Here is a 15065-nt window from a genome sequence, read left to right as displayed (position 1 = left end):
GATTTGTGAACAAAACTAGTCATAAAAATCCAAGGTGACCAAACTTGTGGTACAAAAACCCCACTTAAATATTGGGATCCATTAAAACTCCATTGTAAACAAAATTGATACAAAAACTCCAAATTTAGATGTTGGTTTCATCAAATTTTATTTTGGTTTTATCATAAAATTTGACGAAACCAACATTTAAATTTGGGATTTTTGTGTTAATTTTGTTTTGATGGGGTATTTGTGTTACTTTTGTTTTGATGGGTTTTTTGTGAAAGGATGGTGACACCTCTGCGGTTATAACTCGTGGAATGTGTTTGAAGAAGCAGTTTGTATAAGTTGTCATTTTTTCTCCTCTTATCGTGATAGCAATCTCAACTAACTTGAATCAAGTTTGTTTTAGCGAACCTGACTTGATATAGCTCATCAGACTCTAATCTGGATGCACAAATATAATTCAAACTCTCCTGAACCCAAAACAGAAATTAAGCTAGCTAGTTGGCGACTTCTATACAATTAGTACTACTGCAATACCAATTTCAGAGCAAATGTGTGCAGAGGGGAGGACACCAAAATGAATAAGATCGACCTCATAAACAGAGCCATACGTCTTACCTGCGGAGAAAATTTTCCAATTCAAATACCTGAGCATAAAGTATTTCAGGAATCATTTTCTAATCTTTTACTGTGATGTAAGAGTTACCATTTACTTCAATATTTAATAGTACACAGCATTATCACAAAAGGCTGGCTTCACCAAAGGTGCTCTTACATTACAGGAAGCCCATTATGCTGTAACCACTTGCACCCGAATCATCTGAAACAAGGCCAAACGACTCTCTGACTATTGTCCACCACCAGCAGGCACAAAGCTACCGAAACTACATGAGTTTGCGCTTAATGCCAACGTGCACCCAGAGAAGTCATATTTAATAGCACTGACTTTCTTAGTGGCCCAAAGGATGACTCATTATTCATTATTTAGTGACTTCCATACCAGCTCCCGGTGATTTCTTTATTGCCTATTTGACTAATATTCTCCTGCACTACTTCTATAACATTCTCAAGGAAATTTAGAAGTAGAATTCTTCTTCATCATCACATAAAACTTTTATCAATATTTCAATGGTGACTGCTGAGACTAGTCGAGAAATTTCCTTCGCAAATACAGAACGAGAATTCTCATTTGCAGATAGAGAACCTACTCGAGAATTTTCATTTGCAAATAGAAAACCCAAGTTTTGCTTATTCATTGCAGCAATTATATTACTTCCAGGTTTAATTTTCATCCTCGTATGGTTTACTTTACATCCGTTTCAACCCCATTATTCACTCGAGAAATTTTATGTTCCTGCCCTAGACAAAGACTCCGATGACATCCGAATCATGAATCCCACGACCATATCATTTCAACTCAGATTCTGGCACGGAAACAGACACAAGAGTATTTACTATGATGACCTTAACATAACTCTTTCTTACCATCGGAATAGCTCAAGTTTGCCAATTGGAAATGTTTCTATACCCGAATTTCATCAAAGGTATTTGCAAATAAAACATCGTGACGAGACAGTTCAAACTTTTGGGGTACCGTGGGAAGATGCTAGAATGGAGGTTTCAAATGGGAAGACCGCATTATTCCGAGTCGATTTGGATACGAAGATTAGGTATAAGAATGGGTTGTGGAAGGCAGGACGGCACGAGTTAAAATTAGGAACTGATGTTCATGTCAATGATCATGGAACGATGAAGAACAGTTTGAGATTATCGGATGCTACTGTGCACGTTAACTGCATTCATCTGAGTATTGTTGCATTATCAGTTTTTATTCTACCTATGCTGCTTTAGTTTAATCATTTGCTCTATAGCTTAAAGAATTCTAGTTTTTTCTTCTCTTTTGTCTGTCGGTTGTCTTTAAGTTTTGAAGCTTTTGGTCTCTCAATGTTCGAAGGATATGTAAACTAAATAAACTGATTCTATAATTGGTTCAGATCCTTCTGGTGCAAAAAATCAGACAAATCTCGTTAACTGCAGTTAACCCATTCATTACTTCATTTCGTTGCATTTTGTTACCTTGCTTTGTATAGATAACCCAGCTCACATATTCCAAATTATCAAAATAGTCTAGTTGGTGAGCTTGGAACATGTAGTTTCTTTGCAAAGCAAACATTTGACCGTAAAATCAATAAGATCAACCAGGCAAACAAGATCGAGGCACAAAACAGGGTCATCAGTAAAAGATTCAATTGAAATTTGGTTCCATTAACAAACGTTTTTGGGTTAAAAAAGGGAAGGAAAATACAACAACCTGACTGAATCTAACAACAAATACCAGGAACAACCTAATCTCACTGCAGAGTGCTGAACAAAAACTCACTTGAAATGTAAGGAACTACCTAATCTCACTGGAGAGTATTGAACAACCTAATCTCACTGGAGAACATTGAACAGCCTAATCTCATTTGTGATGTAGAATGTGATAAATCTGTTGTATCAAATTCCAGTTACAAGAGAAAATATTTAGGCCAAAAAAGAAAAGAATATATCAAATTTCATGAAGGGGAGGGAAGAGAGAAGTTTGCAGGACTCGTAGAGAACTATTTATTCATTTTTCCTCCAGGCGTCGAAGTACTGATTCAGCAAAAATCCTCTGCCTGAAAATCATCAAAACGTAAAGGACGTTCACAATGGGAAGGGATGATGGAAACAGAGCTTCAGATAGTTATTAGGATAAGCTTGAAATAGTTATTAGGATAAGCACTGATAACAATGTTAACAGGAGATAATAAATACAGTGGTGATGAAGAGCAGAACTAGCTATTAGTAGCCAATGATAAGAGAAAATGAAAGGAGTTGTTTGAACATACTTTTGCTCGGTATGCTTCGGACTAGGGCGAGAGTGTTTAAGATACCCATCCCAAGGAACTTTCCTCAAACCTGCTCGAACAGAAATTATATCTCGGACCCTGAAAACAACAACTAGCTATTAATCGAAGATCACCAAAGCCAAAGAAAGATATAAACATTTATTAATCGGATTTGAAAAGCAATTTAAGATTTCTTACCTCTCTGCAAATTCAATAGATGTCTCATCGGGTCTTAAGGTTTGAGGTTCCAAATACCAAACATCGCAAACGACAGCCCACGAGGTCATAAGCCGTAGCAAGTGCTTCGTGAATGATTGCCTGCAAAACAGCAACAACAACATAATATAACTTGACACACTTCAGCATCCCAAATAATAAAAAGCAAGCAAGTGCTTTGTAAATGAGTGCCTGCAAACAACAACGTCATACAACTGGAACACACTTCAAAATCCCGATAATAAAGCAAAACTTGGTCATGCACTTATGTCCCACACTGTTCTTAGGGTAATACATACTTCGTGGGGGGTGCTGGTACAGTATTATACTACCACCTTTAAACAGGAAGACACGTAAACTGGGGTCACCTTTGTTATCAAAAGAAAGCGAAGAATTAGAATGTTCTAAAAAGCTTTAGATTCTAGAAGACTAATGTGTTTTATGCATCACAAACTATTGGTACTATAACAAAAAACATATCGAATATAGCAAAGTTAGTGCAGCAGCACTGAATGCCCTACAGGGAAATGAATAGCCGCAAAGAATTTTGGTGCAAGAGAAAGTGAAAAAATGTGTATTTGTTCCAAGGAGCACCATAAGCAAGAAACAAAGACGAATAAGTATAAGCAAGGGGTAAAACACAAATATTTCAAATTGCAACAAAAATTATGAATAATATATGCATCTAAAAATCTTTGAGGAGTAACTTACTTCTTACTGTTCCAAAAAGCATCCACAAAAATTTTGTTGTACTTGATAGCAATTGGACAAACCGTGCACCCAAGTTCGAAAGCTCCCTAGACAGAAAACTAGAAGGGATAAGTATACAATAGTTGATATACAGCAATATACCAATTTACAGATAGTACCAATGAGTGAATATTGGAGGCGCAAAAAGCAGTTGATGGGTCATGAACCAGTGAATTAACACGAGTGAGTGGGTCACATAATCATAAATGGATGCTGATCATACTAGGAACCTTGGACTGTTCGGGGACTCCATTCTGGAGCTTCTTAACAGGCTTCTAAGGGTTACTGTGTACTAAGCTTTGAATAAGCTTCCTTAAGTATTTAGAGAGCGTGAGTACAAAATAGACCAGATCTTCAGTACAGATAGCCGGTATTACACAAATTAGTTTACGACAGGTTTCCAGATGGGAATGGGGTAGGGATTAAACTTATATTTGCTGAGCTGCCCACCAATAGAGCACAGTTTTAAGGGACAACTATAATATCATGCTTTCAGAAATCACCAGTCAAAACCTTTAAATACAGGTTACAAACCTTCTTGAACATGACAGTGTAGTGATTGTTTACGCAAGTTCCTTCAGGAAATATGAGAAGGGGATTGTTGTCAGCCTCTTGAATGTGTTCTCTTAACCTGTACATTCAAGCTTAGTATGCTAGCAATACAGAGTATTGAACTGTGGAATATTTAACACTTTGACCATGCACAGACCACCAAAAATATACTCACTTTCTAGCTAGAATCTCGCGATCCTTTGCCTCTGATCTGTTGAACCAGATGCAACCAACACTCTCTAAAATTGTGCTTTGAAGTAGTCCTACAATATGTCAAACATTGCACAGCATTCAAACATCATCATTTTTATAAAGAAGATGAAGTAGTTTCTTGATCTATATGGCATACAATAAAACAAGGCCAATTTACACAATGACCCATTTTATACATTTAAGATTCCCAAACCACCTAAACCGGCCTAAAGTCAATGTGACAATTCTACGACTTCTTACCAAGTCAAGAGTTCTGATTGATATAAATTAAAAATGCTGAAATGACAGCATGAAAACACAAGGCAATTTTATCATAGAGGACACAAAATAACTTTGGATGTGCTAGTGGAAAATTATAACTCGCAGCAACCACCAAAGGAACATGTTGGGAGTAATAGAGACGAAATTCTGAATGGCGTACTATAGGATAAGTGATGATAATTAAAAGTAATATCTTACCAACCCATCCTGGATGCTTTTGCATAATAACAGCGAATGCAGTCATCTGTTCTAAAACAATAAAATCAATCATGGATGTATGGTTGGCTACAAACACCTGTTTAAACCAGTAAAGAGAGTTAGACATTAACAACCATTAAGAACAGCATAACTCAAAGAGCGTAGAGGAATCAAGATGATATATAATCATACCTGCTGGGGTCGTATGCAGGGCCGTGGTCCATGATATTTTACAACTCCAGTCCAAGATGCAACAAAGAAGCTGCAAATCAACTCCACCAAATATCTCTGAAGAGAAATAACAGACACTAGATGAGGGAAGTGGAAAAAATCATGTATAATAGTTAATGAACAAAATAGAAAGCAGTTACAACCCACAGGTAAACATTACAATTAACAAACAATCTTGCCCCATTCCACTTATTATCTGGAATCACAACTATAATGTTTAGTCGTCAATACTTTAAGCATTAGCATTTTAGTATTGAAAGGCACTACAACATCAAAAAAGCTATTCAACAATAAGACGAGTAGTTATGTTGATCCTAACACAGAGACGCAGCCTTAGACTAATATATTTACCTGGTGTCACTTCTTTGCTATGCTTTGCCTTGTAATTATATATGATGTGGTAAGGTTGACTTGTCATTTAAAAATAGCATAAGTTTGAAACTAATTAAGAAAAAATGTGAAAAACTCATACTTCCATCTTTCTCCTCCACCTTTCATGCCCTCTTAACAGAAAGTGCACAGGGATAAACGCAGAGAGGAATATAATCCATCCTATTGTCAAAACCAGCACCCTGCAGAATAAGACATGTCAATAGCTTAATCGTGCAAGCTCTCGGATAATGCCATCTTAAGTCATATATATATATCAATTATTTGGATCAAAAATATATATATATATATATACATATCAATTATCTAAAATAAAACTCCAGCAAAATTTTCTAGATGATGTTAATCTAAGTATCCAACCAGTCAAATTCAATCTCTGTGATGAACATCACAAATCATTAACTTCATCAGCACTAAAATTACCTTCAGGAATGAACCATTGCACAACTAAGCAAAACGATTTCTATTCTACAAGGATGGCAAAGCAGTAGTTTCCACCTTCACATGATCCAAACTAGCTACAGAATTTGCAGAAAGGAAAAGAATATATAGAAGCGTAGAACTAGAAAGCTTAGTCAGCGTGGTGGACTAAAGATCGATATAACACAAAGAGATATCAGCAAAACTGATCCAATAGCCTCATAGTACTTGACTGGACATAATCAACAGCATTGCACATATTAATAAAAAAAAATTAGAAATATTTTCACCTGCTGAAAAGATAACAAAATTCTGTTCAGAAGAAGTGAGGGTCTCACCTAATTGGGAAAAGAATACCGTATCTAACTATCACTCCACAACACCAAAGTGGAAACAAATATATATTCCAGTTCCAGGGTTCCGGAGGAATCGACTTGAAACATCGAGTAAAAGAATCCTGGTCATTTATAAAGCAAACAAATTGGAAATTTATTAATGTCTATACAGTCAAAAAAAAAAAAGGTTGCAGAGAACTTCAACTCAAAAACCACAAGGACAAAACCAATAATCTCACGAAATATAATATCAACTCTCATGGCATATGGAAAAGATGTATGACTGAAATTCTGTGGAAAATTCAGCAGTGATATTCTTGTTGACACTGCATATGTACTCAAATTGAGAAAACTGAACTTATGTTTGTTAGTTTTGCATGCAGGTGTTAAATTTGTTAAAAATTCGAGAAAACAAACTGGCTAGCATTGAAATTCATCTGCAGTTTCACTCATATGTTATGAGCTAAATGCATAAAGGGTGGCAAATTGAAACTTCTTGGCTAAGGCAATATCTAAGCTTATCAAGGGTTAGTGACTGAAATCTATAGCGATAGTATAAATGAACTTTGTTTATAACAGATGTTGCACAAACAGAGAACGGTGATAAAATCAAACCAATAGATTGAGTAAGAAAAACAATAAAAAAAAATACAAACATACATCAACGATTGCACCAGCAGCTTCAGTTAGGGCAGGCGAGATGTCAAGCAAATCACACCTGATCAAATTGAATTCCACAAACAAAACCTTAAATTAATAACTGAAGATTTAAGCAAATACCCCATTTAATAATTAAGATCGCCCAAAATTGTAAGCAAATTGGCTGAACATAAATAGAGAGAGAGAGATCAAGAAATGAGGATTCAAATAAGAAACTTTGAACAGAAGAAGATGACTCAAAGGGATGAAAGAGATTTACAGGCGAAACTTTTCGTGAGGCTTCTGAATTGATTCAGTAGGTAAATACTCTTCTAGGTTTGGTCGATCCAAATCCATTTCAGAACTTGACGAGTTCATCTGACTCGCCATTGTAACCTGAGTCACTGACTACCTGCAACGGAGCTGAATTGTATTACTCAACAAAATTTTCTGCTTATATATAAAAACCATAAAATATAGAATACGAGAAAAAGAAAGAATATTCGAACCCTAAAATTAAACGAAGAGAAGATAACTACTTACTTTTACACTGTTTTCTTTAATTTCGGTTCTAGGGTTTGCGGTTATCAATCATTGTTGTCTGAGTCTCTCAATTTTTGTCTTTGAAAGTTTATGTTTAGATCGAAAAAGTTTTGATCGCATAAAAAGGGGTACGAAAACTAGACACACACATCAAAGCGTATCTGACACGTGTCATTTACTGTTGTATTCAGAACATAAATGTTTCCTGCAATCTCTTGGTAGTTTAAACTCTTTTGGTAAGCGTGAACATTTGATAAATCAGCAAATGTTTACATTTACCATATGATTAAATCGACTGAGTGAACTCACTAAAAACCTTGAGTTAGGGTTTATGATCACTGAGGTTTGTTATTATCTGCTTGTTTTTCTTCCTACTGTTCAGGTGTTTCATTCATGGCAATCGTAGTAAAGATTAAGAATATTACTGGATCTATAGCTAGGGTTGGTGCTAGATATAGCGTAAGAAATTTTTCAGATGACCAGACCAACTCAAGGGTTTCGAGATCAGAAGACTGTACCCAGTCGGAATTCAGGAAATGGGGTAATGGTGGTGGTTTTATACATAAATCGGCTCAAATTGATCCAACTGCACTCATTGAAATAGGTGCTGTGGTACATCCGAAGTCTGTACTTGGTGCAAATGTTCATATTCAATCAGGAGCTGTTATAGGTCCTGCCGTTACCATTGGGCATTCGACTAAAGTTGGGTATGGGTTTTATTTTCTAGATAATCTGTTTATGAATTTCGCCTGGTACGATTTCTAGGTTCTGCTATCTTGTTGAATAACACTAATGCGATTTGCCCAGGTATAACACTGCACTTAGTAATTGCTCAATAGGTGATTCATGTATCATCCGCAATGGCGCATGCATAGGTCAAGATGGTAAGTCTGGATAGTAAAACTTATCTTTTCATGTCGGTTCCAGTTAAATGGTTTAATTCTATGGGAAGTTGGCGGTACCTCGCCTAACTCATTAACAAGATATAGTCTTTCCGAGTTCTGAACTAATACAAATTGTTAGAATCCATCACTCTCTTGTTTACCAAGTCTTGAAATAGCAGTCCACTAGGCGATGGTTTGGAATTTCTTAAAGATGCCTGATCTGCATTTTCAGGAGTTATCTTATTTATTCAAGTTCCAATTCCTGCTATTAGAGTTATGAAAAGCTAAATACTGTTCTTTTCTTCTTTTTTATTTTCTGATGTTGATATTTTAATTGTGTTCTCCAATAGGGTTTGGATTTTTTGTGGATGACCAGGGGAACATGTTGAAGAAACCCCAAGTTGGTGAAGTTCATTTTTCTTATCTTGTTCTTTTGCTTGACAATCTAGTTCTATTGTTCATTGTTTCTGTTATTTTCTCTGTCTAAGTTAAGTCCGCATATGACCTTGTCGCTGTTGTGTTAGAAGATTAGTTGGACCTATCTATGATTCATAACCTAAATAAACTGGATGTTCGATTTATCATTTAAGACGAAAAAGAATAAATGGTTGACGATGAGGACATGGTTTACAGTTCAACTTTCTCCATCCCTATTAGCCTTAGACTCCCTAGGTAAGACCGGGATCCCTATCCGATGTATGTAAATTGTGCCCAACATCACAACACTTATTTTTATAGTGATACACAGTGATATTAACTTAATGTATCCATCTCAACTATCACCATATCCAGTTGTACTGCTTAGTGTTGCGGCATGTCTTCATTATAGGAGCTGTTGAATACATTTATTGTACTCTTGTAATTGGTACTCTTGTAATTGCTATTACTGAATAGTGTTGCGGCATGTCTTCATTATAGGAGCTGCATGCAAGGATAGGAAACCACGTGGAGATTGGTGCTAATACATGCATAGACAGGGGTAGGTAAGACTCGTATCTCCTTCTTTAAATGTGCTCCTCGAACATATTCTCTTTTGCTTCACACTTGGCTACTTGAATACAAACATGTGTTTAAGTGTGTCATGTTAAATAAACCCTAAATTTCGAGTATCTATTATGGTATTCAGAAACCTGTTTGTGAATGAGGGAGCAGAATCAACTTGGTGAATGTTGGCCAAGAGACTTTACACTGATATTAGATGACCTGTGTTCTGAATGTTTAACTCATCTTGGTTATGCAGTTGGAGAGATACCAGTATCGGGGACCATACCAAGATAGATAACTTAGTCCAGGTAGGTTGCTCTTGTCACTTTTTTTTGTTTACTTATTATACTAGTATGACCTACTTCAATGTGCAGATAGGTCACAATGCTGTTATAGGAAAGTCCTGCATGCTTTGTGGACAAGCCGGAATTGCAGGTTCTGTGACGTATGTAACACCTCACCGTGTTTGGTTTTTGAATTTTCAAGTGTGCTGTGATGCTGTCAATCTTTCTGTTACTGTGGTAGCATGATGAAGATTTTGAGTATACAGCTTATATCTTCCTTGAATCTAATTTTTGGCTTTGAAGGATGGGAGACTATGTTACTTTGGGAGGCAAGGTAGCAATCCGAGATCATGTTTCCATTTCGTCAAAGGTATTTTTGTAATTCCTTCACCAGACAAACTAATAACTCCCAGTACCACAGAGATTCATATCCTTCAAATTAATGAAATATGTTACAATAAGAAAATTAGGGATGACTAGTTTTTTGTGTTCTGTAAAAATACTCTGCTATGAAAAAGTCCCTTTACGCCCATCAGCTGTATTCAGCAAAAACAAAAATAGAACAGCCCCTGGTATATAAAACTACAGATAGAGTGAGGCATGCTTTTGACAGCATACACTAGCGTTGTAATCAATTGTTGTTTCATTGTGTAACATCTTTTATGGATCATTAGGTTCGGCTTGCTGCTAACAGCTGTGTCACTAAAGACATCAGAGAGCCAGGCGACTATGGCGGCTTCCCTGCAGTAAGTTCTACTACCGTCTAGCTTTTCTTGGATCCGTTCATTGAGTAGGAATTGATCTCTGTTCAAATATTTTCAATGCCACATAACAGGTCCCAGTCCGTGAATGGCGCCGACAAGTTGCCAGCCAGCGCCTGAATCTCAAGAAAGGGGATTCCCAAGAGATTTGACAAATAACGAAGAAGAATGTCATAAATGTAGAGCCACAGGCATGTAAGATTGAAACTTCACGTTGATGCTTGGAGTATTTCTGTACTCGGTTTTCAATTGAAATTTTTGTTACAAAACAGTTACTTTTGAGTGAAACTTGAGTCGCATATTTTACTTTAATACTCTGAATCTTGATTATATTCTAGGTTGGTAAATTTTGAGAAATGTGCATATGAATTAAATGTGCAGACTTTGTCTATAAATATTAACAGTTCCCATAAGATTCTTGGTCATAATTTATTGTCCCTAAAAGTGCGCCCCAGTTATTGCAAAGTGAGAACCTAAGTAGGTGTTAAGACAACAGAACAGCCATATTTCTTAGATGCTTTGTTTTCTTAACAGAGACAGAAGTATTTGCAATATAAATTCAAGGCTTCGAGGCCAACATTCATACACAGTTCAGTGAACCCAAAAGAAAACACACTACCTCACAGAAGCTCTTGCACTCATAGATGAATGATAATTGGTGCTTCTCTGTTTCCTATACGATGAATACACATCATCATACTGACCGACTTCATTTGGATCAGCTGTGGCCCCAAGCCCTAACCTTCCTGAGCCACTTGATCCTGGCTTTCTTTCTACACTACCATCTGGATAAGTACCCGTCTCAGGGTCCACTTGTAGGTTTGCAGGGGGAGGAATGCAAGCCCCACCTTTGCGTACAGGGGGTTCCCTCTCATATTCTCCATCATCGTCTTCATCATTTTCATTTGAGGATTTCATGGGTCCTTCAGATGGATTTACTTCTCCGATTTCTTTGAAAGATTTGGAGACTCTATCCAAGACTTCTGATGGAGAAACCGTGGAAGGTGGAATCACGGTTGGTATGTCCAAAGGGCTCATAGGAGAATATGGTACACCACTACCTATTTGCATCTTCCTTACCATGCCAGGAATCAGCCCAGGGGGAAATAAAGGATATGGAGGCAATTTCTCACCGATATTTGAAGGAGTAGGCAGTATATGTGATGGCTGATGGTTTGCTTGTTGAATGGCACCTGGCATTGGTACAGATCCCATAAAATGAGTCCCGGGAATTGGTTGGTAATGCCCAGCTTGCATTGAATTTGGAAGGAATTGCTGAGGTGCAGGTGGTGCAAACATGGATTGTGTCATTCCCATGGCTAGAGGCACTTGTTTATCTGGATGATCTTGCTCAAATGAGCCAGGCACAGAGCTTCTCTGCTGATCAGGTTGCCATTGATTGGGATTTTGGAGTGGTGTTTGCTGTGATAAGCCTACAGAAAATCAATCAGAATTGTAATTCATCAATAACTTAGTGAGCGACTTGATAATCACTCAACCAGATAACAAATTGAACTACTGACGCCATTCATCTCATCATTACATGAAATCATTCAGTTTAGACCAACAACAATACCTGGGGCACTAGCAGGATATCCAGCTGCAGAAGAGAACTCCTCTGGAGGTCGTGAAAGAGAAGTTGCTGGGGGGCCACCATGCATCTCACTCTTGAGAGCGTAAATAGTGTCATGGTCATAAACCTCCTTTGTATCCCAGAACTGCAAAATTTTCTCTAACTGTGATTGATTTGCTTCCTTGTTATGGGGATTGTGATAAATCCTTGCAAGCATGGATCCTAGAACGGGTCTGAAGGCAAGGGCTTCATTGTCGACTTCCCGCGGGTCATTCCGCCGTTGCAAGCTGCGCATTTTATCAGGGAAAAGTTCAAGGAACATATAGTATATAGTAGGTGTTAAAACAAAACCGGGAATCTCAAAACCTTCTTTAGAGCTTAGACTACTGGAGATCTACTGTAAGGCTAAAACATAAAATGATACTTTAGGAAGTAAATGCTAATATGAGCAATGTGATGGCGATAGTCACAGAACCGCCATGCCAAACCCAAAACTCATACTAGGCCATACATTTTCAGACTTAGTTACAGGTCTTTAGAGACGTTAATGATACTTCTCAATTTACCGCAAACCACTTTCAGAAATATATCAGATAATTTGTTAAAACCTACATTGTTGCAACTGATTTCGTATTTGTCAGTCAAGACTGGCTAAACTAAAACAAATCTGGATTGCAAACTTTTCAGTCACAAAATATATATCAATACGTCAGACCAAGAGGTCTAAGTGAAAGATTACCACATGAAAAGCAACAAAGAGATAAATTAATGCCAGAAATGAAAGTAATGTTACATAAAATACCTGTCAAACAGAATGTCATTCGCTAAATATATGATGTGCATCTGTCTCTCGGAATCATCAAGAGAAAGAACTCTGTCTTTGAGGGCCTCGGCTAAAGCTGGTGCAAAGGGGCACCTTTGCATAAACCAAATTTTGGCACCCTTGATCGACTCCTTAGTTCCAGATAGACTGTTGAGTACATTAGTAAGCTAAGTGGAAACATCAGAAGGAAGTGGTCCAGATAGACCCTTAAAGGGCTTTGAAGGATCATAATCTGGTCGAACTTGGCCAATATGAGGCTGTAAATGCTGTTGTTGTTGGTCATAAAATGGTGGGAAAGAAGGTTGGTGTAACTGGGAGCCACCAACCATGGGACCTGATGCTCCAGCAGCAACGGAAGGGACATTCAAGGGGGGATGGTTTAGATGAGATGGATTTATCATGGGGTTGTGAGGAGGAGGTCGCATCATGGGTATAGAGGAAGGAAAAGAAGGGTTGAAGGGGGTATTTGATGGAACTGTGGTCAACCAGAGCTTGTAACGGTAATAATTATTCCCCTCACCACCGAAAAGGAAACTGTAAGCAGGATTATCCTGCTGCTTTTCACGGATCATGGCTTCGAATTCAGGACCATTCTTAGCCGAGTATTCAACAAGTTTATCGATGCGTTTTTGGAGCTCAGGATCAGAAGGTGGAGGAACTGGTGATGGAGCAGAATCGAATGGACCATGAAAGTGAGAAGGAACATGATGAGGAGGCAAATGAGGTGGTGGTGCTTGTTGCTGTTGAAGATGTAAAAGGTGGTGATGCTGATGAGGATGGAGTTGCTGTTGTTGTTGTTGCTGCTGCATGTGGTGATGGTAAGGAAATTGTTGTAGAGAAGGGTGAGGGGGTAGAAAGGGAGGACCGTGAACCTGCTGAGGAAACTGTTGGTGTTGTGGATGTAAACCAAACTGTTGTTGTGAACACACAAATCACGAAGGCATCCGAATGCTCACAATCAATCCTCATCATCTAAAGAGATTTGTGATGATGATATCCTAGTGTTGATTCCTTGGCTCAAAACCTTCGGGTTTATCATAGCCTCATCTAACAACTCCATGCGAGGCGTTTGCACACGGGATATAAGTACAAACAAAGAAAGCAAAACGTATAAGTAAAGATCCATGGGGTTAAATAAATATAAAGTGCTGAAATGTAAACAAGACCAAGGTTTACGTGGTTCAGCACTAAGGCCTACGTCCACGGGGTTTGTTGTTTTACTATATTCTTCACGGTTACACGAATAGTCGAATGACTTTTGGGTTTACATGTTTCTCTCTTATAAAGGATTAACTTACACTTGCAATCTCTCTCTCTCCTTCCTTTCCTGATTTTTCCGATCCCCCTTCCTCTTGGTGGAGACGGGGTATTTATAAGGTTAGAATGTGGGACCCATCTCTGAAGGCCGTTGGAACCTTATCTTCTTGTGTTCTTGCGTCTATCACGCAGAGGTCTGCGTTTACCCCTTGATCCCGCAGATGCATCCTCGCTCGTTCCACAGGTTGATCGACACGTACACTGCTCAGAGTGTTTAATGTGGGTAGTTGAGAGGTCTGCTCGTGTCAGACAAGTGTCTTCTGCCCCTGTCACGTCCGTGTCAGCTAACTTTCTCTCCACCGTTGATCTTAGCTTCTCTTTTGGGGATGAGATAAAGTAACTCCTCGGGGTTTATTTGGTGTTTCGCAGCGCTTCATGTTTTGATGTTTTGGCCTGCATGCTTTCCACGTATCTTTTTATATACACGTGTCTGATAGTGAGATATATGTGTACACAATTTGCCCCTTTTCTTCGGGCTTGAATGTCTAATGGGTGCCTTGAAGAAAAACCATCGTCGCATATTCTTCTCACTCCTAATAACTTCTCCTAGATACTCGGGCACGTCTTTTATTCGTGCATTAACTGCTTATGTAACGGGAACGTTTCCCATTCCTCCATTAATTTCCTTCTCTTTCTTTCGGGTATATTAAGGAGAGAAAGAAAATTAATTTCATTCTTCCTAAACATTCTCTCAGTTTTCATTATTTGTTTTTCAGCCCTTAAATTCTCTGTCAGTCTTCATTGAACCTGTGACCTTAAATTCTCTGTCAGTCTTCATTGAACCTGTGACCTTAAATTCTCTCCACCTTAGCATTAATCACGCCCGCTTCCACTGT

At 38.0% G+C, this 15065-nt stretch overlaps 3 protein-coding genes and 1 pseudogene across 5 annotated transcripts; 2 read left to right on the top strand and 2 right to left on the bottom strand.

The window, feature by feature from the left end:
* Nucleotides 1–1113: 1113 nt before the first annotated feature.
* On the top strand, nt 1114–1836 carry LOC113352199 (NDR1/HIN1-like protein 26). Its single transcript, XM_026596049.1, has one exon. It carries the CDS (start codon nt 1114–1116, stop codon nt 1834–1836), a length of 723 nt encoding a protein of 240 aa, XP_026451834.1.
* Nucleotides 1837–2199: 363 nt separating this feature from the next.
* Nucleotides 2200–7719, bottom strand: LOC113304352 (glycerol-3-phosphate acyltransferase 9-like). Of its 2 annotated transcripts, none has more exons than XM_026553451.1 (13): nt 7604–7719; nt 7341–7483; nt 7082–7139; nt 6425–6543; nt 5749–5848; nt 5238–5333; nt 5046–5142; nt 4549–4636; nt 4356–4452; nt 3783–3868; nt 3054–3173; nt 2856–2954; nt 2200–2642 (listed from the first exon to the last, which is right to left on the bottom strand). In XM_026553451.1, the coding sequence occupies exons 2-13, from the start codon at nt 7448–7450 to the stop codon at nt 2594–2596; spliced, it is 1119 nt and encodes a 372-aa protein (XP_026409236.1). In that variant the 5' UTR covers nt 7451–7483; nt 7604–7719; the 3' UTR covers nt 2200–2593. The 2 variants fall into 2 exon arrangements, with proteins under 2 accessions (XP_026409236.1, XP_026409226.1); XM_026553441.1 differs by having other exon boundaries at nt 7341–7472; nt 7604–7711.
* A 188-nt stretch (nt 7720–7907) lies between these two features.
* LOC113333438 (probable UDP-3-O-acylglucosamine N-acyltransferase 2, mitochondrial) lies at nt 7908–10863 on the top strand. Of its 2 annotated transcripts, XM_026579923.1 has the most exons (9): nt 7908–8310; nt 8411–8487; nt 8838–8887; nt 9406–9470; nt 9728–9779; nt 9846–9916; nt 10059–10125; nt 10430–10501; nt 10591–10863. In XM_026579923.1, exons 1-9 carry the CDS (start codon nt 7997–7999, stop codon nt 10666–10668), a joined length of 846 nt encoding a protein of 281 aa, XP_026435708.1. In that variant the 5' UTR covers nt 7908–7996; the 3' UTR covers nt 10669–10863. The 2 variants fall into 2 exon arrangements, with proteins under 2 accessions (XP_026435708.1, XP_026435700.1); XM_026579915.1 differs by having other exon boundaries at nt 9728–9916.
* A 205-nt stretch (nt 10864–11068) lies between these two features.
* On the bottom strand, nt 11069–13832 carry LOC113352191 (annotated as a pseudogene).
* Nucleotides 13833–15065: the final 1233 nt, after the last annotated feature.

Source organism: Papaver somniferum, chromosome 1 (genome assembly GCF_003573695.1).
Source record: "Papaver somniferum cultivar HN1 chromosome 1, ASM357369v1, whole genome shotgun sequence".
NCBI classification, from domain to species: Eukaryota; Viridiplantae; Streptophyta; class Magnoliopsida; order Ranunculales; family Papaveraceae; genus Papaver; species Papaver somniferum.
The sequence above is the reverse complement of the archived record's forward strand: the minus strand, read 5'-3'. Positions and strand labels throughout refer to the sequence as shown.